Here is a 27,551-nt window from a genome sequence, read left to right as displayed (position 1 = left end):
TGGTATATTTATATGACGCTTTTCAAGTCTCGCTGTCACTCAAAAGCGCTTTACAACGCAAGCCAGCATTCATCCATTCACTGGTGACAGTTGGTACAGGCTGGTGGCAGAGGCTGCCAAGCAATGCCCCAAGCCATGCAAGGTGCCATCTGCTCATCAAGAACAATACATATTCACATGCATGGCTATCAGGAGCAATGTGGGGTTCAGTACACTTGGACGCGTAGCCAGGGATCGAAACACCGACCTTCTGGTCAGTGGAGACGCAGCCGCCACAGGTCGCTTTGATCGGGAGTGTGGCTGTGATGGAGAGGGCTTGTTTCTTCAGATGTTATAAAGTGACCCTTCAGAGGTGAAAGCTGTGTAAATCTCATTATTGAAACTACACACATTTTAATCACACTTAGTCCACTTTTATTTATCTCTCAATGTGTCAATGTGCAAAACCAGATTCTTCATTTTGCCCTTTTCAAACATACGTTTCTTATAGCACGCCACTGAACACACTTCCCATACATTTCATACTTTCCACTTACTACAACTTTGTAGCCGTGTGCCCTTTTCACCTCAAGCTCTCAATACTGTACATTGAAAATATGGCTAGGATTGTTAGCATAATTACTTGGACACACAAAGTGACTACTCTAAGGCACTATAAGTCAAAGACTACGGTCCGCATATTCTGCTGAAGCACACATAAATCTAGGACAACGAGGGTAAGGACAAAATATTCACAGCAGGCTTTTGTGCTCAGCAAATACATGTGACATATCACATGGAAAATACAAAACAGGAGCACATGAATCGTCTGTTCTTTCTTAGTCAAAATATATGAGCTCATGTATGCAGTCTTTGTATTAGGATGGGCCTCGTCACAGTCCTGAGTATGAAGGGCCGAGTCTTTGAATTGAAATCATTCACCCATATAAAACGCAAATATAGGCACAATATGTCCGGGTGTGGCTAATCTCCAGCTGGGGCCAAGATCCGCGTCCAACCAAGCCTGAGAAGGGGCCACAGGTGGCATCCAGCAGCGGCAGTCACAGCACCTGCTTAAACATCTGGACCATCATGGCCGATATGTTTTGATAACATCTTTGATGGGCCTCCTGCATATTGGACAGCATGCGTTGATCTGTCTCTTCAGCTTCAGGCCGCAGTCGTTGCACAGACACATGTGTCCGCAGGTGTAGATGACTGTGTCCACCTCCTGGTCGAAGCAAATGGTGCATTCTCCGTTTTTCCCAGCAGGGGGCAGTTCTGAGGCAGTGAGAGTGGGAGAGACGGGAGGACTGAGAGGGGAGCTGGGAGCAGTCACTGGAGGAAAAGAAAGGAAACATGTGTGGGTCTTGGGCAGACATGGATGCACGTACACAGATGACTAACTCTCAGATCGTCAATACTGTTGTTTTATATATTCTGTTCTGTATTGTTTGTTCTGTGTGTTTTTTGCCAAATGCAAATCTCCACGTAAGAATTTGATCTTTACTAAATAATTTACACCTCACAAAAACAGTATGTATTAGGGTTGCAACTAACGATTAATCGATAAACCTGTTGATTATTTTCTTGATTAATTGTTTGGTGCACATAACATCAGAGAAAATGCAAATGACAACTCCCTCCAGCCTGATGTGATGTTATCAAATTGTTTTGTGCAGAAATATTCAATTCACTATGCTGCAAAGACAAAGAGAAGCAGCAAATGTTGACATCTGAGAAGCTCAAGACAACAAGATCAAAGATCTTTGATTAAAACATAACTTCAGGAATGAACGATTACGAAAACTGTTGCCAATTAAATTTCTGTCTGCTGACTAATTGATTTATTGACTAATCGTTGCAGCTCTACTAAATAACAACGTGAAAATGTCACATGAAAGTAAAACAAAACATCTTTCACATGACTCGTCTAGTGTCACGTACAGTGCAGTCCAACAGCATCGCCACACCTCTACACCATACGAGCCTTCCGGCTGTGAGCTTGTGAGGGTCTCCGCACACCGTTGCATTAGACATGCCGTCAGCAAACCTACCCAGAGACGATTCGGAGGCAGAGGAGGATCTGTTGACGCTGAACGCCAGGTCTGAGTCACTGTCATCTGGACTGCTGCTCTGAGAAGTGTTGGGGGATGTGGAGGGAGGACTGGACTGCAATGTTCCTGTGTCACAAAGATAAATAGACATGAACAAACCGCAGATAATCACACTCATGTTAAGCCTTGAAAGGCAGCATTCAGACAAAGTGTATATTTAACCGTCGCTGGTATCTTTTCAATACAGTGTCCTTGAACAGTTGGAGTGTCATGCTGGAGTTTAAGGCTGTGCGCTGACCAGCCCTAACCAGTCAGATTAGATATGCACATCAGAAGTTTCCTAGAGTGATTTTCTTTTAGTTATTTCTCTTTGAGCATAATATTGTTGGATCAGAAACTGTTCCAAATGGGGTCTGAGCTGATGGGAGTGTATGTGGGAGTCGTGGGACAGATAGGTCACAGCTCTAAACTGAACAGACACATGCAGACGTAAACTACTCTACTGCATTCCTTTAGTCTGGGAAAAAATAAATTGCAGGGGCTGTCTAGTCTCAAGAATGGACATGATAATTGAACAGCATGTCCTTTTTGGGCATTTATCAGTTCCACTTCTTGGAAAATATGCTTTCTTGCAGAGAGTTGAATGAAAAGATTAATATCAGTCTCCTTTCTGTCCATTAAATGTGACACTACAGCCAGCAGCCAGTTAGCTAAAAGACTGGAAACAGGGGGAAACAACTAGCCTAGCCCTGTCCGCAGGTTAAATGGCAAATGCACGCCAAGAAATAGTCTAGCACACTACCTCCTGTTTCTAGTCTTTGTGCTAAGCTAAACTCACAGGCTGCTGACTGTCGCCTTATATTTAATGGACAAAAATGAAAGTGGTATCTGCTGAGCATAGTTCTCAAAATGTCAAACTTTTGCTGCAAGTTTTCCATTAGGTATTTTATGTTATACAAGATGGCAAAAACAACCTCATCCCATTATCATTACAATGATTCCACAAAAAATGTAATACTTCAGAGATTTGGGGGTTTTGGTACCAGATACCATCTCTGTGTTGCTGTAAATACACTTATCTTACCTAGTATCCTGAGTCTGTTCACAGCCCCATGCAGGGTGAAAAAGGCCCACAGGACCTGAGAGGAGTCCACACAGAGCAGCCGGCCACGTCCCACTCCGTTCACCCCGTGGTGCACCTCTCCGCTGGGCAGCAGGCTGAAGCTGAGCACGTCTCCAGAGCAAGGCATGGGGAAGCCCCGGTGCACCACCCAATACTCTTTACGGTCCAGGAGAACTTCGGGGTCGGCTGGCAAGTCCCCGGCGTGTAGGCTGGCCGGGTCACAGGACGTTAAACCAAACAACAGCGCCCCAAAATAAGGCAGACCCAGGTGGCCGACCTCCACGTACAAAGTCTCACCCACATGCAGCGGACGGTCGCTGAACACCAGAGTCCGACTGCTGTCCAGAAAGTGGATGCAGGCGGCTGAGCGGTCTGCAGAGAGTATCACGTCAGAGCCGCGGACCGGGTGAAAGTGCAAGTCATTGTCCAGTGGGGAGGGAAGACCCCGGACCATCCTTGGGACGCTGAATCCAGTGGAGGCAGATGAGGATGGCGTGGAGGAGGAGGATGACGTGGAGGAGCAGCAGGGGATGAGCTGAGTGTAGTTATTGAGCTGGAGGTTGGCCATCTTGGCAGCAGCTGCCTGGTTGTTCTCCAGCTGATTGTTGCTGTAGTTGGCTGAGTCGTGGCTACTCTGGGGCAGGTAGGCACTCAGACGGGCCGCACTCAGGCAGCTGGACCCCACACTCTCAGCAAACGTGCTTTCTGTGGTGGAGAATATGACAATCAATTGCATTACTTCGACATAATATCATATGATCTGTCCCAAGTCAGCTCAGGTCACTTCCCGTCTTTCTGCTGCTTTTCTCTTTTTTCAAGAGTCCTTTTTTCTATTATGATGTCTGAGGAAAAGCAACGAAGGCTGAGATCCTATCTGCACGTGTTACTGCAGCCTATTTTGCTCTGTGTGCGCTTTCGTGTATTTGGGTACATTATAGGGCTGCAACTAACGATTTAGTTATCAATTATTCTGTCCATTTTTTTCTCAGTTGATTAATTTCTTAATTTACTTAAACAGACCAAAACCTAAATATATTCAGTTTACTGTCATGGAAGATGAAGAAAACCAGCAAATATTCACATTTTAGAAGCTGTGACCAGAGAATATTTGATACTTTTGATCGAAAAAAGTTGGAACCATTAATGAATATTCAAAGTAGCTGCATTTTAATTTTAAGTCGACCGACTTAACGTTAATTGACAAATACATATTTACTGTATATCCACTTTTATAGAGCTATCAAATGCTTTCCCCCCCTGTGACTGACACAGGATAAAACATGTTTTGCACAGAGTAAGACACTGTTCACTGCCAAGATATTTTATAATACATGCTGTCAGACACTCCTAGGAACCAATAAGAGAGCTAGAATGAGCATGTATGCTGGGAGCTCTTTGTATGCTGCTCGTGTTGTAAGTTGTGTTGGCCAGCAGTTTATTTTTTATCACCAGCATATTTACCACCCTGTTTCATTTCCTTTCTTCATTAACATGAGCCACGCTTCATGCACAGAGTTCATAGTCCAGCTGAATCTCTCTCTGCATGAGGGGCTGATATAAACTAGCCTGCCGTTCGTAGTCCCCCTTTGACTTATGATACATTCCTTTATTTCTATTTCTAGTAATGCCGGAGCAGTTGAGTGCACTGGCCCCTCACCAAAGCTCCTGGGATCTGCCGCATTGACCAAACATGGCCATAGCTCCTGTCAGACTGAAGATAAACACACCCTGTGAGTACGAGAGGGAACCACAGGGGAGAGGGAGATGGAAGAGAGAGAAAGTGACAAAGCGCGGGAAAGTGACAGTAAGAGAGTGTTAAAAGAGAGGCAGGGAGAGCGGTTAGGAGTGAGAGCTTCAGGACGAATTGAGCCCTGTGGTCCAGATCCTGTCTGGTTTATCTCTGTATGTTAACTAGTTTTGTCGTACAGATCACTGAGTCATTAAGTCATCCCAGACCCTTCTACCTGCTCCTCCTAATGTACTGACCTTCGCTGCTGAAGGGCTTTGTTGCACAGCTGCTTTCTGAACTCTCAGGAAGCTGCTTAAATTAGCTGTGAATGTGTTGACACCATAAATATACGTCTGTGAGGTTGCAGGGTTGTCAAAGCAATGGTCAAAATACAAGGCTTTATAGTTCACTCTTAAAGCTGACTCCAGTCAAAAGATATCCATTACTCAATACTGTACTGGGTGGACATGAATTGTAATAATGGATTGTGTGCAGACTCATGACCAGTCAGTTGTGTAATGTGCTCCTCTCACTTCCCTTTTGAATATACTTCTGCTTGCCTCTCTCAGCTGCAATCATAAAAAAACAATAAGTGTTTTATAGGAGTGTTTTCACAGAGTAAGTAAACATATAATAGATGCTTACCAAGCAGTGTGACCTCCTGAGTGATGCCATAGATATCTATGATGGCCCAGAGCGGACAGCCGATGCTGAGCCCACAGTGGAAGAGGATGGGCTCTCCTTCGTTGATGCTGTAGAAAACCCTTCCGTGGCGATCGGCCCAGAACGACAACACGTTGTCCTTCAAAGCCAGTCTCTCCGGCAGAGCTTTGGCCCAGTAGCCAGGCCGTGTCACCAGGTCTGGGCAAGCATACTTGGGGATGTCTGTAGCGACCAGCTCGCTGGGGTCCAAACTGGTGAAACCAAAGCGTAGAGCTCCGCTCCAGCCAGTGTGCACACCAGTCAGGCGAAGACGCACCTGAATTGATGGCATTAATTAAAACTTGTACTCTCTTTACATTTCTAGCAGTAAAAAAAGAGTGAGTTGAAACAAACCTTCTCATAGAGGTGGACAGGCCTGTGGCTGAAAGTGATGCCATTACAGAAGCTGTTCTTGCGTGTGGCACGGCGAAGCTGCCCATCCAGCCTGATATTCTTGCCTTTGGCATGGGGGTGAAAGCGGGGTGACTCCACACTGACGCTGACTGGAGGGGCAGATGTTCTCCTCTCCACGCCTGCCCCATTGTTAGGCAGGGTGTAGTACTGCCTGCTGGCCACCGGGCGCGACTGCAGAGTGGCATCTGTGGGCACAACAATATCAGACAGAAAGCCATCAGTGACTGTATTGCAGACCGACGTGTTGTGTGAACAGTGGGTCTGCTTTTGTGCGAGTAGGTCAAAACACAATGTTAGTGACAGCAGCTGTTGGAAACAGAGGTGATGATATCAGCACACAATAACTTGTTTGCAAGTGATCCATGGCTGTTGGTTTAGAGGGCAGAGGCCAGTTATGTAAAGGAGCCCACAGTCTCACACATTTCCTTTCCCACACTGACACTATGGAGCCTCTCTGCTCCTCTCAGCAAGTACATTAAACAGTCTCTTTTAGCATGTAACCCACATTTACAGTATAAAAAGGCAAACTGTCCCAAATCCGTCCCCTTACCACATCCATATGGGACATTTATATCACAGAAATATAACAAGGTAGATTTAGACAAACCCCATGTGCATATATCACTGGGCAACATAAAAAGGCCATTTGGCTTGTATAAAATAAACATCAGATTTGAGCAGTGCTAATATTAGTTGCGTCACAGGAGAGAGAAAACTGAAAAACTAAAAAAAGAAAGAAAGAAATCTACAGAAAGTCGACAACAGACGTGATAAGTCTTCCTCTTATTTATGGGCTACACACCCCTGGCCTACAGCATAAACAAACCCTGAATAGCCTCTTTCATTCCTCCTCAGTTATCTTCAGAAGTGGAGAATGAATCACACAGTGCCTAGTCAGAAAAGAAACACCCAAATAAAAGGCTTAATTTTTGATCTCATCTTCACAGGAGTCAATGTCCTACTTGGGAATTTATTCATGAGCATCAAAAAACAAATTAAGAAGGATCAGAATCGAGCGAGGCAAACTGTACATTGGCTTAAATGAGACTCAGATTGGTTGGGTCTAATATTAAATAAAATTAAAGCTGCAGATGAGTGTTTATGGTATAGACTGGCTGAAATCCAGCATTCAAAGGGAGGCGGTGTTTCTGCTCTCCTCCAGGGCCACAGAGTGATTACATTTCTGTTTAAAATTCACTGTGATCTGGTGTAAAGACAATAACTCAGTGAAATGTTCCACAGCACATTTCCTAAATTAGACATTATCACTGATTATATTCTAAACTATGAAGCAGCAGCGAGAACATCTGTAACATCTCAAATGATGTGCGGCTGCCCCTTTCCTCTCTACTCCAGGAGTTTGGCTTTTGAGGGAGTGAAATACACTTCGGTCAAAGTCTATGGAAAAAAGCATGTTAGCCTCTTGGTCTGAGGCTAAACTGTCTTGTTGACTGTGACAAACTGGGACTCTGCAGTTAAAGGACCTACAATGAAGACTGATATAGACACAAGCCATTATTAGATGAAAGGCATAGCACAACAGGTCATGCAGTGACTCTCACGTATTAATATTACATTCAACTTACATGGAAGACACAGAGCTAGGTATTTCATTTCATTAAAAAAAAAAAAAAACAGCAATCTTTCTGGATCCCTGAGTCATTTATCAACACCATCATCCCTAAAAACAAGGCCTTGAAGGAAATTTACACAAGTAGGCTGATATGACCAGCACTACAGGAAACACATCATAAAAGTAGCATGTTAAGCAATATGAGATATTACTTTGCTCTACACAGCTACACTGACATACAGATGTGCACACACTACTGTACAAACACTAATACAACAAAGTAACAACTGCATTTTGGAATATAAAACTGAAACTGAATTAACTACTCAGTCCAGCACTGCATGATGGGAAATGTGGCCCATCATCTCCAGCTTTCAGCAAACTTGGTGCAAAAGAGGTGTGTGTGTCTCCGTGTGTGGCTGGCTCCATCCAGAGAGCAGCACACTCTGCTTCGCCTAGGCTGCAAAATGTGAATGAGTGTATTTATTCAGTGCCTCGCGTTTATGTGCACATTGTCGAAAAATAGACTTGAAGCATAAATAAATGCCTCAGGTTGTGGCTACGGCCGTGAGACACGGCTAAAATGCGAGCCTGCATGGAGCCGCTGCAGGCAGCTGCATAGATTAAAATGAGAGTGCATCTGTCGTGTGACATGTGCAAGAAGGAAAAAACTCAATAAAATTCCATCATAAAGTATTTAACACTATTGCTCCTATGCTGAGGCTACAGGAGCAATAGTGTTATTATTGCAAACTATAATAGAACCATAACACATAGCCAAATATAATGCTAGCTATACTTCTGCTGTTATTCTGGTTAAAGTAACACAAAGGTAGAGTAACCAGTAATGCATTACTCCACAGAAAAAATAATATTGCGAAGTAACATCTAATTTTCAACTTAAAGTAACTAGTAATATGTAATATATATTATATTCTGAAAGTAACTTGCATAACACTAATTATGACCCATATTTTATTGCTATGCAGCGACCTCTAATGGCCATAGTGGTATAAAACGCAATAAAGTCTAATAAAGTTGCAACTCTGTTTCCTAATCCAAACATAGACTGTGGTCAAAAATATGTCTTTGCTTATTTGTACAATGTGACTCAAACTTACAGACACAATGTGGAGTTTTTGGCCTCTAGTAGCACTATGGAGCAGCTTTTATATGCGTGGATCGCAGGTGACGCAATACACAACCCTGCCAACGATTTCCCTGTTGTACAAATGGCGATAATGTGTCAGAAAATGCAGCAATGTGCCAGCAAAGGCAGTGAAGAACAAGACTGTTGGCAAGTGGCCTAAACATGGATGTAAACAATGCAATGTTCAAAATTATGAGGAAGGAAATGCATTCAACACGTTTGTTAGACCTGAAGGATACACGCAATGAGTTTTGGTGAAGCAGAAGAATAACATCTGTTCGCAAGAAAACTCCACGGAGCACCTTTAAAGAAGTTTATTATCGCCTATATTTGTCTGTAATGATGTAGTATTTTTCTATTATTGCACAAAAGGACAAAAACATATGTCGTTTCCACTTTTCTGGGTAGGAAATATAGTCATAGCTTAAGAAACAGGTTAAACGTCTTTTTATTGCTGCAGCCGAGGAAATGGCAGATAGTTCAAAGAGTGTTGGAGGATTCTGGAAACATTTTCAAAACAGCCGTAAGCGTTGTTAAATGACCTTTTGGGTTTTTCAAAGATTGCTGGATATTTTTTCCATCAATTTTTTTCAAAATTGGATGCTTAGTTTGACTCGAATGTTGCGTTAATGCATAATCAAACTGGGGCTGGGTCAATGTCAGCGTCGGCTAAATACAACGAATGCCTATTACATTTTTCTTATCATGGCACAGGTCGGTGTTGGAATATTGAAATCCTGTTCCACCTCAATCATGTGACCTTGTCACATCTTTGGATTTAGGACTGCAGAATGATGAGACAGACTGAAATTACAGTGGGAGAGAAGGTACATGAAAAGGAACAAACAGAGACCAGTTCAGGCGCATTGATCAGAAACGTGGTTATCATGCAAATCTCAGTCACAATATATCTCTGCTACCACATGTGGTTCAATTACTTTCAGAGAGAAACAGTTGGGTAATGGGAATGGTGTCTCCCTGTCTTTTTTCCTAATGAAAGAAAAAGCACAAATAAATACAATCATAAGACTCCACAAGACACACTGCTGGGCCAAGGAAAGCTTTGTGAAATGTAAAACTGATTATGTGCATTCGTCAGAGTTATCTTTGGCCACAAGATGATCAGGCTCTTTATTGTCTCATATCTCTAGGCTGTATGTGTTCATCATACTGTAACTCATTCACTGAGCAAAACAGGAGCCTCTGCGGATTTTAAAGGAATTTCACGGCCTGTTTTGTCACATCTTTTTTGTGTGGAAGTTGTGAACATAAACTTTGCTGTAAAAACACCTCAATGACATCACTTGATCCCATGTTCACAGCTGGTATTATGGCCTGCAAAATGAGGAGTGAACCTATAAAGCTACTGTGTCATATGTTATGCACATCTCTAATATGCACCCCGTAAACGCAGATATTCTATTAATTCCATGCTAAATGAAACCATACAGTACAAGCCATAGGACCCAAGCTGCTCCTGCTCCTCTGTGACAAACTGTTCTCAGTCCTAACCCTACGTCAGCTGGCCCTGGTGGCAGTAAGCACATCATTTAGCCGCTGAGTGGGTCTGTTGGGGGCGTGGGAGTGTGACAGACATTAAATCAAAGTGATATGGGGAACTGATTATCAGGTAATGCGCTTTAGGTGTCCTGACAAAGTGTTTCAGATAGTGATAGTCTGAGAGCTCATAATGACAGCTTTGTGCAAAAACTGTGTCTGACAATCAAATCTCATACAGGAACAATTCACCAGCAAACACATATTATACTATATATAAGACAACTTGGATACTTGGATAACTACAGAATATTACCAGGTTGTATATAATTGGTAGAGTATGGTTCAATCTTTTAGTGTTTGTTGAGTTTCCAGTTAAGATAGTGTGTTTTTTATTCCAGTTTCTTATCAAGATCATATGTGTCCTCATGTTGTTTGTTTTCTTTTGTGATGCATGAGTGACTTGGCTGCTGTAACGCACCGCAATTTTCCAGGAATTAATACTCTATCTATCTATCTATCTATCTGAAATAATTTGCATGTTATAAAAATGGCACACAGTAATGTTTCATATGTGAAATCCAAAGACAAATTCACACACTAATAAATAACAAGTGACACAAAACGGCCAACAAGCAGGCATTAAGTAAAGAGGAAACAATGTGCCTGTGTGTACACAGTGTGGTGACACTCATAAAGCAGAAACTGAGGAGCCATTTAATGCACAGGCTGCTTTCAGTTCATCTCATTTGAAAATTGGCCATTTGTCTGCTACAGTCAGGGATGCAATGGAGGTCAACTTGTCCACCGTTTTTAACTGCATTACAGAGTAGACTTTCAGTGCTAAAACACTGCTAAATATAACCTCTCAAAGATCAAACTAATGTTTGTTAGGATGGGATCTCTGGCAACAGTTACGAAGCAGCCTTTTAGAAAATATTCATGACTTTTGCTGATGGTGGTCCTGCTCGCGTTGTGATAATCATCAAACAGTCAAATTGTCGCCCTTCATTTCCTCCGCCCTGTTTGTTTTTCGTTTGAAGCTGCATCACTGTATTTCTGAAAACGATGGCTGCAAAATAAAGTGCGTTTAGTGAGAAACGCGGCTGCTGGAGCGCCCCTTTGGACTCGCTCCCTGGAAATCACGCTCAGCTCCCCCGTGATGGGAAGCGCGTCTCCACGCAGCGCAAGTGGAGGAATTAGGACCAGCCATGTGTGTCTCCGGCTATCGAGCTGTTCCACGCCGACGCCGCTTCGCGCGCGTGCATTACAAGCCTCGCGAATGATACATTAATAGCAATTAAGCCTCACCTATTAAGGGTTTAGGTGTCGTATTCCCCATTATGTCCAGAAATTCCTCGCACCGGCTGACAAGTTAATTCCGATTGCAGTGTGTCTCTGTCCATCCGTGGATCCTCGGTCTGATGAGTATCTGCCTGGAACCAGTTCAGTCTGAGTATCGGTGCCTTCAAAATGCGCTCTATCCCCCCGCTGAAGCATGGACACGCTCCTCTTAATGTCAACCCCAAGCCGCTGCGACAGGCAGACACCTCCAACTGGTGCACAGCAGCCCCCTCCTTTCTTTAGTATAGGCTCCCCTCTGCACGACTTTAAAGACACAGTAAGCAGAGATCCCCCATCACACAGCCTCTGAATAATTCATTTCATTATTCACTCAAAGCCTGTGATGAAGCCTAATGACTGTGTAGCCCATAGGACAAACATCATGCTGGAAGCGGATGTGTAATCTAAAGGAAGGCAGTTTGTCAGCACATTTGCATATAGAGGTGTCAGGCAGTCAGCATGGTGCCAACTTTGATAACAGTGAAAATGATCACAAGCTCATTGATCGAGGTCATTTCAAAAAGGGTTTTGCTTGTGAGTATCATCCTGAAAGGGATTAAACTGATCTGAATACAGAGTAAAGAGATTCACTGATTACTGAGCCCTGGATTTTTAGGATCCCACAGACCCATCACGTGGAGGCTATCAGATATTAATTATAATCACATATTCATATGGTAGACAAACAGATTAGCACTGGACACTTTTGATGAAAGTCCAAGCGCTGTATGAGGAAATCCCCCTTTTTCCCACCCTATCCTCTGCACTCCCACAGCCTTGACTGCTGGGCTTCTCTCAAGCTGTTTCCTGTCTTCTGGACCACAGCGCTCTCTGAGGAGTCATGGCCTGCAGGGTTTGTAGGACTGAGACCACGAGTGAAGGGAGTGCCGGGACAGCATATCTCCCATAGTGGAGAATCAGAAGCCTGAGGCGCTTCAGCAGCTGTGCGTCAAATATGCTGAACAAAGCCTGCTGGTTAAGAATAAAAGTAATCATGAGACTGTAGCAGAGTCTGTGTGCAAATCATTACTCCTTGACATCAATGTACTGTTGGAACTTTGACTGATTGGAAAACACATGGAAGAACTATGGGTTTACTTTCTGCATCGAGTATGCCGGCAGACTGTAACGACACGATCCATGTCACGTACAGAGAAAAAGTGCTACTGGGCTTCCAGCTGCCACATTGGTCATATAAGATGCAATTCAGTTTGAGGACAAACAAGTCTCGTGAGACATGGCGTTTGGGTGACGGCAGGCTGGAACTAAATATAACTCAAAGACAAAAGCATTTGTTTCTACCTCCTCAATGTTGTTTGTTTTAGCAGGATATGGTGGCTCCTTATATGAGCCTTGGGTGAATGGTGTTTGGGGTGAAGCGAAGTAGAAGTGAACACCCCCCCCCACACACACACACACACACACACACACTCAAAAAGAAAGATCTGCTATAGCAAAGGGGATTAACACAGGAAGTGAATATGAGGCCATGATGGAGTCTGCAATCAAGCTTTCCCTGTAAACACAGCAGAGCCACAGTAACAAGTGGCACTTCCCCTGATGCTTGCTTTACTGCCTCAGCGCAGACTATTTGGCTTTAATGAAAGCATAATGATTACTGGTCTGAATTAATTCCAAAGGAATAGGAGCAGTAAGGAACTGTACTGTACTCGCAGGATCATTTTCATCATTTTCATTTATAAAGACACCGCTGGATGCCTGCAGAATTATTCGGCAGCTCAGACAAATGTATGCTTATTCAAGTCTGTCCTCCGAAAAGACTGACAGCTTGAATGGTTTCAGTAAATGCCCCGAAACAACATCTGTTTACGCTCAAGTGACAAAGCTCCCTAGTGGCTGTCGTAATTATGATGGGAGCAAAGGAGGAACAACGGAACTCGGAAAAAGCGAACGCCAACACAGAAAAGTGCAGTGGAACAGTCATTCAAGTCAGAATTCCAGGTCAGAAACTCGGGCTCGAGTCCGGTGACATTAACAAACCTGATGTCAGAGCAATATGGTGGCGCACACCGTGAACAATAAGCAGAATTACCTGTTCATTAGTTTTCACTTCACGTAGTGTTTGTATGGTGAAATTTACATTTCCATTCAAGCTGATTGGTGCTTGATGGAAGTCTTTGTGAGCATGCAATACTAGCCTTCTCCTCCCATCTCCTTTAAAGTGCGCTAATATGCTTGACCAGCAAGACCTTCCATACAAACATCAGTTTGCTGCAGGCGTCCATGTTTTCCTCATGCACTTGGACACATTTTGATTGGAAGTTGGGAATACCAACTCTGTACTATCGACTTCCGACTTGCAGTGGATTCCAGTAAAAGTCCTCATCGGGATGAATGGACAAAACATCAGACCTTAATATGGGAGACTGCTGTTCATTTCCCGTTTCCAAGTGACTGTCAAAGTTGTTTTTTTAAAGCATGACCACGATCATTCCCTAACCCCAAGTGTCAAACCAGGTCGCTTCATGGTTTTGGACGGCACAGACAGCTGGCAACCTTGTGGTGATGACAACGTTCAGGGATTGAACAAATAAGATGTAACATGTTAATTTGTGAGCTTTGGAGCTGCTGGAAGGCTTATTCTATAACCCTTGGACCGAACCAGGCTAGCTGTTTAACAATGTTTCCAGCCATTGTTGCTAAGCTAAGCTAACTGGCGGCTGCCTGTAGCTACATATGTCCCATACCGATATAACAGTGGTTTTGATTTGTTCTTGGCAAGAAAGTGACTCAGCCCACAAATGCTAAACTATTCCTTTAAAGTTATCGTCTCTCTGATACTCTCTGATATGCAGTGAGAACGCACTCAGTACATCCGGATGGTGTGCGAACAGTGGAATGTTAAACAAAACGCATTAGTTCAGCGAGTGTGTTGGCGGTCCTCTTCATACTCCGCCAAAGCATAAATCACAACCCAGCATCACCCTCAGCCGTGACCCCTGGATACTGTTAACACAGATATGTCAATCTGATTGCTTTGACAGTATGACAGAAGCAAAGAAGCCTCTGGATGTTGGTGTGGAAACCAACAGCGAGAGACAGCCTACACTGTTGGTTTGGCCACCCATGTACACACAGAATTAAGGAACAACTTTATTGCAAATCTGGACGTTCCCACTGCAGGAGAGAGCCATATATTCTGGCAAGCTTTTGAGATTTTGGTGTGATTTGTTCGTTCGATGTGTGAAAACGATCCAGAGTTGTAATTTACACCAATGTAACTGGGTGAAGAACGTACAGTACAGCACACTGCAAGAAAGCGGCATCTATTTTTATATATCTAGATGCAAACAGGAATGCTTTGCTCTAAAGTGAACCATAATGCATGCTGTCCCCCTTTTGGGTATCAAGCATCCGTGATGCAGCGATCTCACGAGGGCCCCTACAGCGAATAAAGTTATTTCCAGAGAAGGAGGGCAGACATGCCTCGTTTGCTCAAGGAAACTTGGCCCACAGCAGTGTGACTGCTGCCATGCAGAGCAGTGCAGTGACTGGTCCTTGGACAGCAAAGTGTTACATTTGCAGTATTTTAATTCTCTTTAAAGACTCAAAAGCAGTGTAGAAATGCTGAGCAGATGGCTGTTTGGGAAGGTTTGTATGTGGTGGTCTCAGTATCAGGGGAGGGCTGCTGTCCAAACCCCAGCCACTGATCTAATGGATGAAGTGAGTCATACCCACCTTCAATGTGAACACAACCATCTCCATCAAACACACATGGGCCAGCACAATGAGCCACATTCATACAACAATGTTTTTCTGGTCACCTCTTTTTGTTTGAGCACTGTTTTCTACTACGGCGCATTCACATCTGTTTTCAATATGCGCTCCTGTCTTTTCATTAGGTCGACTCTTAACAGGCCATTGGAGTCAAGCACCTGCTTTTCAAAAACGCAGCAAGAGTTCAAGTATTACCAAAACCATTTTATCAGTAAAAAGTCCCTCATGTAGATCATGAAACATGCCGATTTAAAAATCTTTTTTTTTTTTTTTCAAGAAGAAGAAACAGTGCTGCATTTGCCTTTAATTGGAGCCATTTTAGGGGGAGTTCTTGCCATGTGTTCGGTACCCTCACAGATTGTTTTAATTTCCAAAATCCTCAGATCATGAGACTGAATGCTGTGGCAGTCTTGAACAGACAAAATGCATGCATGCTTGGTTTCACTTCTGCAATTTCAGATTTCAGTAAATTAAAAACACCACTATGAAGTGAATCACTGGTGAAGTGGGAAAACAAAGCACTGCCGCTGGTATGAACGCTGCACAGAAATGCAGTAAATTGACAATTGGTGTATAACTTTTTACTCATGTTCACTCTACAATTAATTAACTTTTTTTAGTGCTTTGGGTTGTTTTCAGAAAACAATTTAAATACTTCAAATAATTACTCATTAGCAGAGAAGTGCTAAAATTAGATGTTAGAAATAATGTCTGCAAACAGCAGTCCAGCCCACCACCTCTTTATCAATTCAGCTTATATATATACATGTGTGTGTGTGTGGGTGGGTGTGTGTGATCCTGTAATATCATACATAGGAGAGAAACAACTTTATTTTCTGACAAAAACTTTTCAGCGTATCTAATTGTCTTCCTCAGTGGGTGGAGTTTGCTCAGATGTCATTTAGAAACAGTACAACAGAGAAAACTCCATCCACTGACTTTTTTTTTTTTTTTTTGGGGGGGGGGTATATTGTTTCCATAGACAGTAGTGAACTTCCATCCTTCAACTACACTCTATTCAGTTTACACCTAAAAAGCATAAATATCAGAGAAAATCACAGAAATTGTCTGTCTGCTCATCCTTCAAGAATATGCTAATTTCAAAAAACTGTATTGTTTCCTCCCTTGACTGTAATTGATTCACCTCTCTTACATAAAGAGAACTAATCTTTTACCTTTCCTGCTGGTAGGCATACAGTCAGTATCTGAAAGCCACACATGACTGGTTGCACCACCAGTTGCATTAGACTGCCACTATTTTAGGGTCCTTGTTGAGTTAATTTTAGGTCTTGTACTTTTTGAGTTACTATTCAAAATGTTAGGTTACACCATATTGGGTCACCACATTTTCTTGCTCCAATGCCAGGAATGTACGTTTTACTAGAGTTCAATTTCCAGGTCATGCAGCTGTGTAATTAGTTTTGCTCGTGTTTTATTTGTTTATTGAGTATAAAACCCTATATAGCATGATATGTTGGCAGCATACTGTAGCCATGCTGTGTTTTTCATGTTTATGTGTTTATCTGGGGGGGGTGGGGTTTTGGCCTTTTTTACATAGCCGATGGCAAATAGTGGCAAAAATGGGTGAACAGAGAGGTGGATGACACACCATAAAAAGCCCCAGCAGGAATTGAAGAGGGGGTGTTGTGTCCATGTGGCACACCACCATACTAATGTTAATAATGGTAATGATAATGGACAGAGATAATGACTGTGATATGAGGAATTTCCTGATTCATTTTCCATTGGAGGAGTCTAAATCATGACATTACGTAACATGTCAGCCCATGACATTAAATGGCCCTTGCTACAGTACTGTAAGACAATGGAAACATTCAGGCGGTGGCACTGAAGAGAATGTCTTATTTAGCCTTTATTGCTGTTATTGAGCATTTGAAAGTATATTAAACTATCAATAAATCAATGGTGCCCTTTGTTATAAAGACCTACAATTTCAGGTTGTGGTAGTGAAACATGAAACAGTGGCAAGGCTCCACTAAAATGTTGTTTTAGGCCTCTCTGTCAGTGGGAGACATGCTAAAAATGGCCTTTCAATGCATTTAACCAGATGCACGGACAGTGTTCTTCCTCCATCTGTTCTATTGTCTCAGTGTTCTCTGGGATGAGGAGCGGATGCACCACCGAAGGAGATGCAGGAAATACTCTTGGCCTAGAACAACACAGCCAACTTCTTCTAGCCTTTTGCATAGTGGCTTCAGATACAAGTGCAGTTTAAGACTATGCAAAATGAAGGTATTTCCTGATGCATAAGCCATAATTTTTCTATTGTTTGATGAGACAGTGCAATCCGTCTTCATATTTGTGATCCAAAAGGACGAACATTTTTCAACACAAGAGTTCAATCTTAATTTGTTCCTTTTTCTTTAATCTTTTTCAGCAGTAACTAAACAGTAGTATGTTTGATGTAGTGGAACAATTGTGGCATTATACAGTTGTCAGAGGGCTAATCAGGAACAGGAAGGTGTTAGTGTCAAGGTCTTTGTCATCTTTAACATAACTTCACACAAACAGCAGCAGGTTCGCTCAAGACGGGCTGTCAGAAACACTCCAGAAATAGGCCCTCTGCTCGAGCATTAAAAGTTACAAGCTAAAGCTATATATTTTTAATCAGTCTTCAGAAACGGATAAAAATAAGTGAGTCTTGTAATGATGAGAGGTATATAATGCTAAATAAACAGATGTGTGAGTAAATATGGCATAAGTTTTGTATTAGTGTGTGTATAACAGCATAAATTGTGTGTTTTTTGTGGGATAATACAATGAAAGGGATGGATGTTGTTGACCCACAGCATTTCACTGCTGCACCACAGTTGTAAAAAGCCTTGTGCCATATTCACATTAATCCTGTCAGGCATATAAGGGAAAAACAGTGAATTCTTGTGGAATATATTAAACAACAACCTATAGTTAAGAGGATCCAAATTAAACCTGTTAACATCATTAGAATTTATGACACTGTTCAAAAGGAAATCGCTTCCCAAGCAATTTAAGGCTTGTCAGAATTTGCCTCCAGGCTCCCAAATTCTAACCTCTAAATTGCTTCACTCTCAAATATTTGGGAGAAAAGAATCCAAGATCTCATTAGAGAAACGCAAGTGGTTTTGGGTAACTGCTGAGCAGCTGAGATTGGGGCTTTTCAGCTACAAGCATTTTAACATTTTAATCAATTTCTTTAAGTTGCTCTCCTTTCATGTGTCGATCGTGTAATACATTTTTTCACTGGAGCTAAGACAGCACTTTCTGAGAGTTAATGTTCCAGAGAAGTGGAAATTAGTTTTTAGTGCTTACTGTACTGTGAACTATATTATACTGTAGGGGTGAGAAGTGTTTTTTTTTTTTTTTTTTTAATACGCACACTGCTAGACATACAGAAGCAATTAAGAAGCAGTAAACACTCAACCAACATACACTATTATTTTTTGTGAAGTATTTCCTCTGTAAACCTCAAATTACATCATGGAATAACGATCACAAACAATAAAAAGAGACAAAATATAAACAAGATGTAAAGCCTCATTTGGTTCTTTTCCTAAATCAAATATTAACAGATTTGAATATTTCCTATGTTTGCACACAGCCGGCACCCATGGTGATGTAAACCTTGACCGCAAAGGGCTCAGAGACCCAGTGAAGGCCCTGGGGTTATGACACAAAATACTTTTGCTATTATTACCCTGTGCACTCACTCAGTAAGCTAAAAAAGACGTCTAAGCCAACGTTCAACAACAAGCTTGGACAAACTGCCGGTTCCAGAATAGATTCCAATGTTTCCACGAAGTGAAAGAAGTTCAAGAACAACAGCCAGCAGCTGTCATACAATATACTGACCATTAGCGTGAGCTCGTTTTGTCTTACAGTTCCAAAGGAAAAGGGCATATAGGGATAGCAGAGAGCTCCAGGTACTACATTACATAATAGCAGATTTCCTTCCATTCCTCTGCAATTGGTAGCCAGAGACAGTAGGACAGACCTGAGCTGCATGTAGCTGCTCTAGCTTTCCTGTCCAGCTCCAAATTTCCCACAGAAAGCAGAAAAAAACCTGACTGGACAAACAGTCCAGGTCTGTACATGTCAAAGGACAGGGAAGTGACTGTACTTTGTGTCTCTTGACAATGCAGAATTTAATGGCATCTAAAAGTTCATTGCTATCAAAATAATGTACCACCCGTTATTGATAGATACATATTATTATCATATATCATCACAGTCTCTGTACTCTAACTATGGATCACCTCCAATATCAGATCCCCAAATCAAAAACAAATGAACTAACAAACAAACTAAAACAGAAGCAGGAACACAAAGCAGTTTTTGTTCTCCATTGGACTGTGCATCACTATGAAGGATAATTGACACTCTGGGGGACAAAAGTCAAGCCTCTCCCTCCAGAGCTCTGGGTGCATGAGTCACTCATGTCGACGGTCATAAAAGACATTCAAGTCACCGGCAGCAGTGTACCAGTCGGTCCAGTAATAATGTGCTGTTCTTTCGGTGTCAAGGGCGATTTCAAGGCCTGTGGTCAGTTGCCTGACTTCATGTAGCATGCCAACAATCATGTCCTTTGACTTGAACAGGGAAGCCACACTGGGGCTTAATTAGCTGACATGTTGTCACTCACATGTTTTTGCTGCTAACCCAAGATCTATCACGCTGGAAAGGGGACACAGTCCTATCACCTGCCTTCAGCAAAAGAGCCATTTCAATGCTTTTTCATCATTTTTCAAATTTACCTGTTAGCTTTATAATTCTACAGTCATGCCAGTATTGTGTCCAAAGCGCTGATGTTGTTTCCTTTCCAGCCTTCATGTCCTTAGCTGCCGTCCTTTTGCCTTTATGCATCTCTTCCACAACTATTTCAGAACAAAGTAGCAACATGAAGTCAAAGAGATATTAGTTGTTTCTGTGCTAAGGGTCTTGAACTGAGGCATGCTCCCTGCCTCGCTGCTGACTCAGGTGGGCGTAGGTAATTAGAGAGCAGGTCCTGTTAGTCTATGGTCTCCAGGGAAACAGCTGCCATCCAGCCCCAGTTCCCATGGAGCAGCTTGAAGCTTGAAGACTCCTCTGCTAGATACCACTCTGTTCTGGACGGATGCCCTCCACTGAGCACATGGAGGCTACCTGAGGAATCACTTCAGGATCACTGATCACCATCACAAATTCTGACAGTATGAGAGCGACATGTTAAGGATGTCATTCATTTTTCGAATGGAAAAAGATGGTGTGCATTTCTTTTTTTTTCTATTCAAGGATTCAGGTCAAATAAAAATGGTCTGTAAAAAGGCCTCCCTTCTTTACTTCTTAATCTTATTACTGCCACTGATGTAAAGATTGATGTTCAAATAGAGGACATCATCAGAAAATGAGGAGACAGAGGGAGAAAATTAGATGTGTTCCCATCCTGTCGGGTAGATTTCAGACTAGATTTCCAGACTATGAATCAGAAAAATAAATGATATACATGGAGAAACAGCTCTTCTGCATGATGGACTTGCAGGCCCCATGGTTCCGACTGAGCAGGGAAGCAGAGACAGATCGGCAGCAAAGGACCAGGCTTCCTCTGTTTTCCTATGATTCAGATCAGCTAGCCAGCCAGTTCACCAAACTAAACATAAGTGCATTTTCTATTAAATATAAGATGAGCGGCAGAAAATTCTGAGAATTAAAAAAATTTAGAATTGTTCTTCTAATACCAAGAGGAGACAGATGGTTGATGAGCTTGAGCACACAGTGCTGGTCTGCTTCTTTCAAAGAAAAGTCATGAGTTTGAGTAAAAACATTCAGAGAAATAGATAAAATTTTTACATATCCAACACAACAACCAACCAAAACTTGCAGCTGCATTACTATGTTATGGATGTCTGTGTGCAACGTCTTTATGCTTTTACTCAGAGAATCCTCCAGACATTTTTAGGACATAGAAATACTATCTGCTTCGAATAATAATTGTGTGTGGGATACGGTTTCTACACAAAAACTTTGATTACCTTGTTAAAAAAGCTTAAGATGTACTTCTTCTCCTTCCAGTCTACGAAAATGCGAGTTTCATACAGGACCACAACTGGCTACAAAGCTAGTTCTGAAGTCTTAAAATCATGCTTGTAAATACACAACTCAGATTTAAAGGTACAACAGAGAAACTTTCCTCCTTTAGCAGATGCCTGTAAAAAACAGCCTTCAAGTGTTGAACTCTGCCCATTGATCATTCTTCACAGCGAAAGTCAACTGAGTGAAACGACACTGAACAAAACACTTTGATGTAAGGCCTTGGATGAGGGCTTCGCCAGTAAGTGCCATCAAATGTAACTGATAATTCCTGTGCCGTCAGGATCTTGCAAACTTGGAAGGTGCGGGATTGGACACTCTCCGCTATCTGGAGGCTCACTCCATAGACGGACTGCATACCAGACATCAAAGACAACTGTCATGGAAGGGCATGAGCCAATTGGAGCTCCGTAAGTTGATCTCATGTCCAGGACACTTTGAGATGTTACAATGTACAGTATGCAGCTAATATATTCAAACAGGTAAACAACTAGGCCCAGCAACAGGTAGAGATTACAGCTCTGAAATCCTTCATCAGTGACATGAAAGACAAAGCTGTGGGCGCCATAAACACCCCGTTACATAACCCTGGCGTTTGACTTGAAGGCGGGGGAAACATCGGGGTCAGTTTCATAGACACTCGGTTCACCTTTAACACTTCTACACAGCTGAGTGCTTCCGCCCATCTGTGCCCCTTTTCCCGTTGTCCACATCCCTCCGCTGCCATCAAGTCAACAACCATCTGAGCCCTCTGTCTTAACCCCTGAACATGAGTCTAAAGCATTTATTTATCTTACTCATTATTTTCTTTGCCTCTCCTTAGAGCTAATCATGCCTCCTTCCCATTCCCTGGCCCTCTTCCTCTCTCTCTTTCCCTCGCTCTCTTGTCATGGCGTTGGCCTGTGACACGTGTGGGAAACTTCTGCGGGGCCCCCACATCGGACAGGACACTGATATACTGAGAGTGCTGGGTGACGGGGCTATTTTGGGAACTTGTAAATATGAGAACTTCCTTTCCTTAAGTGTATCTATATCCCAGAGGATTATTAACAACAAGAAGTAAAGGCAAAAATGCAGCCCATCCATTATCACTTCTAGCACAGCTTCTCCTTCTCGTTCTGTTTGAATCAAGGGTATAAGACTGAGCTGCAGAATACAGGCCACCGCTTGTATTTGACAGACTCTTTCAGAAACACATCTGCAGGTGAAAGAAACTGAATGTGGCTCTCCCTTACAAGCTGCCTTTGTCTGCAATTGTTTTTCTGTCTCTAGCATTTTCAGGTGCTTCCACAGATTAGTTTTAATAGGAGCACCCGGCTCAGAGTTCTAGGGACGCCCGAACCCTGTCCCCTGTTTGGAAGTGGGGAGACATGACAAGGAGCAACAGGGAGGAAATGTTACTGAGCTGGAACTTCAGAGGAGGATGTTGAGAATGCGATAAGGGAGATCTGGGGTCTGCTGCCAGCCTTTAAGCTGCAAACAGATCAGGTTGGATCAGATGAGTCACTCTGAGCTGCTATTCTCCACAGTTAATGGAAGACGGGGAGTGATTTTCTTGCACTGCATTGTAAGTCATACTGAATATAGGGCTAGTTTTAGGTAAACTAAACTGAAACCAGAGATAATAATAAAGGCTGAAACTATCTGCCAGAAAAATTTACTGGAAGCAATTTTTATAATTGATTAGTCAACTAAGTCATTTCTCAAGCAAAAATAGAAAACATGTATTGAAGCTTATTCCCGCTTCTCAAAAGTGAGGATTTGCTGCTTTGCTCTGTTTCATATCATTGTGTGTGTACATGTGTGTAACAGATAAACTAAATTGTAGATAAAACTGAAGTGATATGACAGGACCTCCTTTAGTTAGATTTTCGTTCATAATCAGCCTGTTCTGGAGTTCTGGATAAACTGCAACTGTGAGACTGAGTGGGAGCCTAAACAGGCAAACAGAGTTAATATAGTCCAGGCACGATGATATAAAAGCATGAAAAAGTAGGACTTCTTCTGCGTCATTAAAATTGAGCATGTCTCTTATCTTGGGGATGTTTTTTAACTGACAAAAACAAGATTGGATGATATTTGTGGTATGATGTCCAAAGGACAAGTTACTATCAAAAGTTACCCTTTGCCACAGACTTAACATTGGCAGTAAGTGAACTTTCTCAGAAACAGTCTTGAATAATTAAGATGGTGTTGAAAGTTTAACAGCCTCCTCTTATGCCACCCAAGAGCTGAGAGAAATGGCCAAGGTCACACACACACACAGGAAACATCCTTATTTTACTTTCCACACATACAGATGTGCATTAAAGATGTTTTAAGCAGCATGCAACTTAAGCAGATGGGATCTGGAAACAACGGATGAAACAGTCATGATGATGGATCCTTGTGTACCAGATCAAGTCTGAGCTGAAATTCTACACTGTGTTTTCCCTACAACTTAACACTCTCATCCTCCTTCAAAACTCTCATTCTGCCTGATGGTATCAGGTCGTCTGCTGAGATCATGGTTGAGGGAGTGAGCGCCAAACCTCCAACCTCCTCTTCAAAGACAGACCCTGCTGTAGCTTAAAATACAGGATCAGACTTTATTACACAACCACACCTGTTGCTGAAGGCAACAAGACACAAGCAGCCACTTCCACCGAACCACAGAGTAAACATGTCTTAGTAACACTGTTGCTTCACAGACTGTGAGTTTACATTTGGACAATGGATGTTTAATAGAAACAATGTTTATTGTTTTATGCAGTGATCTAATACAGGGGGAACACGCTGATGAGAGATGTGTCTTAGCTTGGCTACAATAATCCAATGAACTCACCCTTGTACTTGCCAAAGTCAGATCAAGTCCTGAGCTCTCTAACGGCCCTCCGCCTCATTGCGATTTCAATACAATATAGTGGCGCCACCTAGTGATGCATATTGGTGTGAACGAAAAGAGTGAAAGAAAATGTAACACTGGAGCTATGAATACAGCTAGAGATTATGTTAAATTCATTTAAAATATGTGTTGCTGCCATGCCCTTGAGCAACGCACTGAATCCTTATTAGATCCAGGGTCTGAAAAGGGATTTTCCCTTGAGGAGCTGTACTGTGTCGCATAAAGTGTGTTGGTTTTGTTTGGCGGTGAACACAATAAACTGCTGTTATCATACATTAATAACAGGCAGCATTCAAGTAAAAGAAGTGCTCATATAATCTGAACACTCGAAAACAGCTTTTTCTGCATCATGCTCCACCACCAATAGTTTAAGTAAAGCAATAGCTTTTTTTAAATAGAGCAAAATGGAAGAAACAGATAGTCCAAAGGCTTGAAAACACACTGAAATTGTTTGTTTTATTTTCCTTTTAGATTACATTGGTTCTTTTCCGGTGACTTCCTTTTCTATTCTCACAACCATTCTGTCTTTTTCCCATCACCCCGCGGGGGTCTGGGAAAGCTGTGACATCACCAGAGCCCTCTGTGAACCTCTCTCGGTCACACAGGGATCAACACAGCACTGAATGAGCGACAGGCATTTCCTGTCGGTCTAAGACAACAAATAACAAAAGTTTAATTAATATCACATGTTGTAAGACAGCTCAGACACCGGCTCAACGTCAGCTATTTGAGCAGTGAAAATGGTCTCAACCACTGTACCAATCGCATGATGCGATAACAGCAGCGATAAGATTTATCAGAAATGAAAACAAATCTTTGTCTTGACATTTTTAACAAACTAATGGAGGAAGCTCACACGAGACCCACAATAAAGATATAGTTTAAACAGCATAATGTGCTAGCCTATTAGCATCTTCATAAATATTAAAATATAGCTTACAGTTTGTCTGAAAACAGTTAGGAAACTATTCTAATAATGTTATTTATTATGTTATAGTGAGGGTAGAGTGAGGACTGACTAATAATAATGTTGTTTGTATGTCACTTCAGGCAGCAAATGAGGTTTTGCAATGTTTTAAGTCACGTTAGCTGTCTTTAAGCTAGGGTACACCAACTGCTAGCTAAATGCTCTCTCGAACTAGCCTAACTTTTAACTATAGATAATATTGAGCAGCTTTAAAAAGCACAATGGACAGACAAGTCACAAAGAAAACAAGAGGTGTCAAACCAACTGAGAGTCTGTCTTACCCTCTGTGCTGCTGTTGAGTTTCTTCTCTTTGGAGGAAAGAGGCAAACTGCAAGAGCCAAAAGGAAGGCACAGGTTGGACTGGTTATTGCCCATGTTGTTTCCCATTCAAAACCTCTCTATTTAAGGAATAAACTGGCCCACCTAACGTTTCTAAAAGAGGGTTTGCTCTTGTGGTCTGGTCTCTTCTGGTTCGTGGTCTCTCGGTAGTGTGTGTTTTCGGATATTGTGTCGTTTTAGTAACAATACGAAATCCCGCCTGAAATTTGAAGAGGTGTAAACATGAGCACGTGCCCACTGTTATCTCTTTATTCTGTCCAATAAAATCCAACTCGAGAGGGGAAGGGCGCTGGCACGTGGGCAAGTGTGTGTGTGTGTGTGTGTGTGTGTGTGTGTGTGTGTCTGTGTGTGTGTTCACCGCGAACCGTTAAATATACACATGATGTCTGAGCGGAAGTCTGGTGACATTAGCCACAGCCCACACCGCGCTTTCTAAAAAAGGTGAAGTGGGCGTGCGTGCAAATATTCCTGTCCTGGAGAGGTGAGCGCGAGCCGGGAGCGCTGTTTGATGCGGTGTACTTGTGTTTACTCATAACACATTCAGCTCAGCCAACAAAAAGTACAATAAAGCTAAAATAAAAAGATTATTTAAAAAAAAGAATAGTTATATTATGCTTAAAATTGAAAAGCTGAAGTTTAGTCATACCGTATTACATTTCTTTTGTCAACTAACCATGATATATTATAATTAACAGGCCTTTTTACAGATGTCATGGTCACATGTCATCTGTAAAGCGCAAGTGTAACTGAAGGTTACTGATGGCTGAATTCCGTTTAGCAGCTAAACTTTAGCTGCTACACTTTCAGAGTCCTGGGAAGTATTCAGATGCTTTCCTCCAGTAAAAATGGCAACAATTACAGTGTAGCAATACTTTGTTAGGAGTAATGTTAATGTTAATTAAGTTAACATACAGCAGCAACAAGTACTTGAAGTATCAGAGGTGATTAATCATATATAATTGATTTGTTATCAGCAACATTTAATGCTGTAGCTGGTCAACATGGAGCTGGTTTTAACTACTTAGTGCGGTGTTAGATGGTTAAATCCATAATGATAATAAAGCATCATCATATGCGTGCAACAGTACAAAACTTAAAGTAAAGAGTAACAGTACAACACTTAAAGTAAAGAGTAAATATACTTAGCTACATTCCGCTTCTGTTGCATGCTGACTGTCACATTTTCGTGGCTTACTGAGCCGCCTGTAATGTTATTAGCAACAGTGGTTCTTTAGGCTGCTATGACAAATCAAAATATCTGCTGTGGAAAAGGCCTTTTGGTGAATTTTGTTGGACTGTACTTCAGTCTCTTGTACTTTCCTTTTGTATAAACTACCGTGAACTGATGAATAAAAGTTTAATGCCAAAAGTAAAAAGCATGCCTTCAGACAATTTGACTGGAAAAGGAAAAGCACGTGTAACTAATAATATTCACTCTGCTGCAGTGTCCCATGAGTGTGAAGCCTTCTAACTGATATGCCCAGATGGAATGCAGCCATTATTACATGTTATGCTCTAACATGTCAAAATGTCCTCAGTGAAAAAGATCTGTTGCGCATTATGCTGCAACTTAATCTATATATAAAAGTTAAACATTAACATTTGAAGCTGAGGTATTGTGAACTTATTTTCTCTTATTCTAAACTTAGACACCATCAGTGTTTCAGTTAAAATAAAGTTGATGATTAACTTACTTTCCACATGTCAATGAAAATAGATCACTCATTTCCCTCTAGAACGCTGCTTGCAGCCTCTACATCAGCACTGTTACTCATTAACAGTACTGGTCAAAAGTCGACAGTTTGAATCAGAATCACTGAGTTTGACCAATAGCAGCCCAGCCTGTCTCGTCTTATCCAGCTCTGCTCAGCAGTTTTCATCTATTGGATCCTGGTGTTTATTGGGCTTTAGTTTAAATTTGAAAAGCCAATGTGACAACACACTATTAGCAGAGAGAGCACGAGGTCAGGTTAATCTAACATCCTCTGGTCC

General features: G+C 42.0%; 1 protein-coding gene across 2 annotated transcripts; it reads right to left on the bottom strand.

The window, feature by feature from the left end:
- Positions 1 to 814: 814 nt before the first annotated feature.
- neurl1b (neuralized E3 ubiquitin protein ligase 1B) lies at positions 815 to 25,637 on the bottom strand. 2 transcript variants are annotated; one of them, XM_041944215.1, is made up of 6 exons: positions 25,502 to 25,637; positions 5,945 to 6,189; positions 5,534 to 5,867; positions 3,121 to 3,864; positions 2,037 to 2,162; positions 815 to 1,317 (listed from the first exon to the last, which is right to left on the bottom strand). In XM_041944215.1, the coding sequence occupies exons 1-6, from the start codon at positions 25,605 to 25,607 to the stop codon at positions 1,070 to 1,072; spliced, it is 1,803 nt and encodes a 600-aa protein (XP_041800149.1). In that variant the 5' UTR covers positions 25,608 to 25,637; the 3' UTR covers positions 815 to 1,069. The 2 variants fall into 2 exon arrangements, with proteins under 2 accessions (XP_041800149.1, XP_041800150.1); XM_041944216.1 differs by lacking the exon at positions 25,502 to 25,637 and adding an exon at positions 11,536 to 11,769.
- Positions 25,638 to 27,551: the final 1,914 nt, after the last annotated feature.

This window comes from Chelmon rostratus, chromosome 9 (assembly GCF_017976325.1).
Source record: "Chelmon rostratus isolate fCheRos1 chromosome 9, fCheRos1.pri, whole genome shotgun sequence".
Taxonomy (NCBI): domain Eukaryota; kingdom Metazoa; phylum Chordata; class Actinopteri; order Chaetodontiformes; family Chaetodontidae; genus Chelmon; species Chelmon rostratus.
Note: the sequence above shows the minus strand (reverse complement) of the source record. Positions and strands in the feature narration are given on the sequence as shown.

Bases quoted from the DNA above. Each gene is read 5' to 3' on its own strand.
- neurl1b (XM_041944215.1), bottom strand. From the start codon at position 25,607: ATGGGAAACAACATGGGCAATAACCAGTCCAACCTGTGCCTTCCTTTT. The intron at 5,868-5,944 runs GTTTGTTTCAAC...CCATCAATTCAG, and splicing joins CTGTCCACCTCTATGAGAAG to GTGCGTCTTCGCCTGACTGG. The intron at 2,163-3,120 runs GTAAGATAAGTG...TTTGTGACACAG, and splicing joins GAACAGACTCAGGATACTAG to GAACATTGCAGTCCAGTCCT.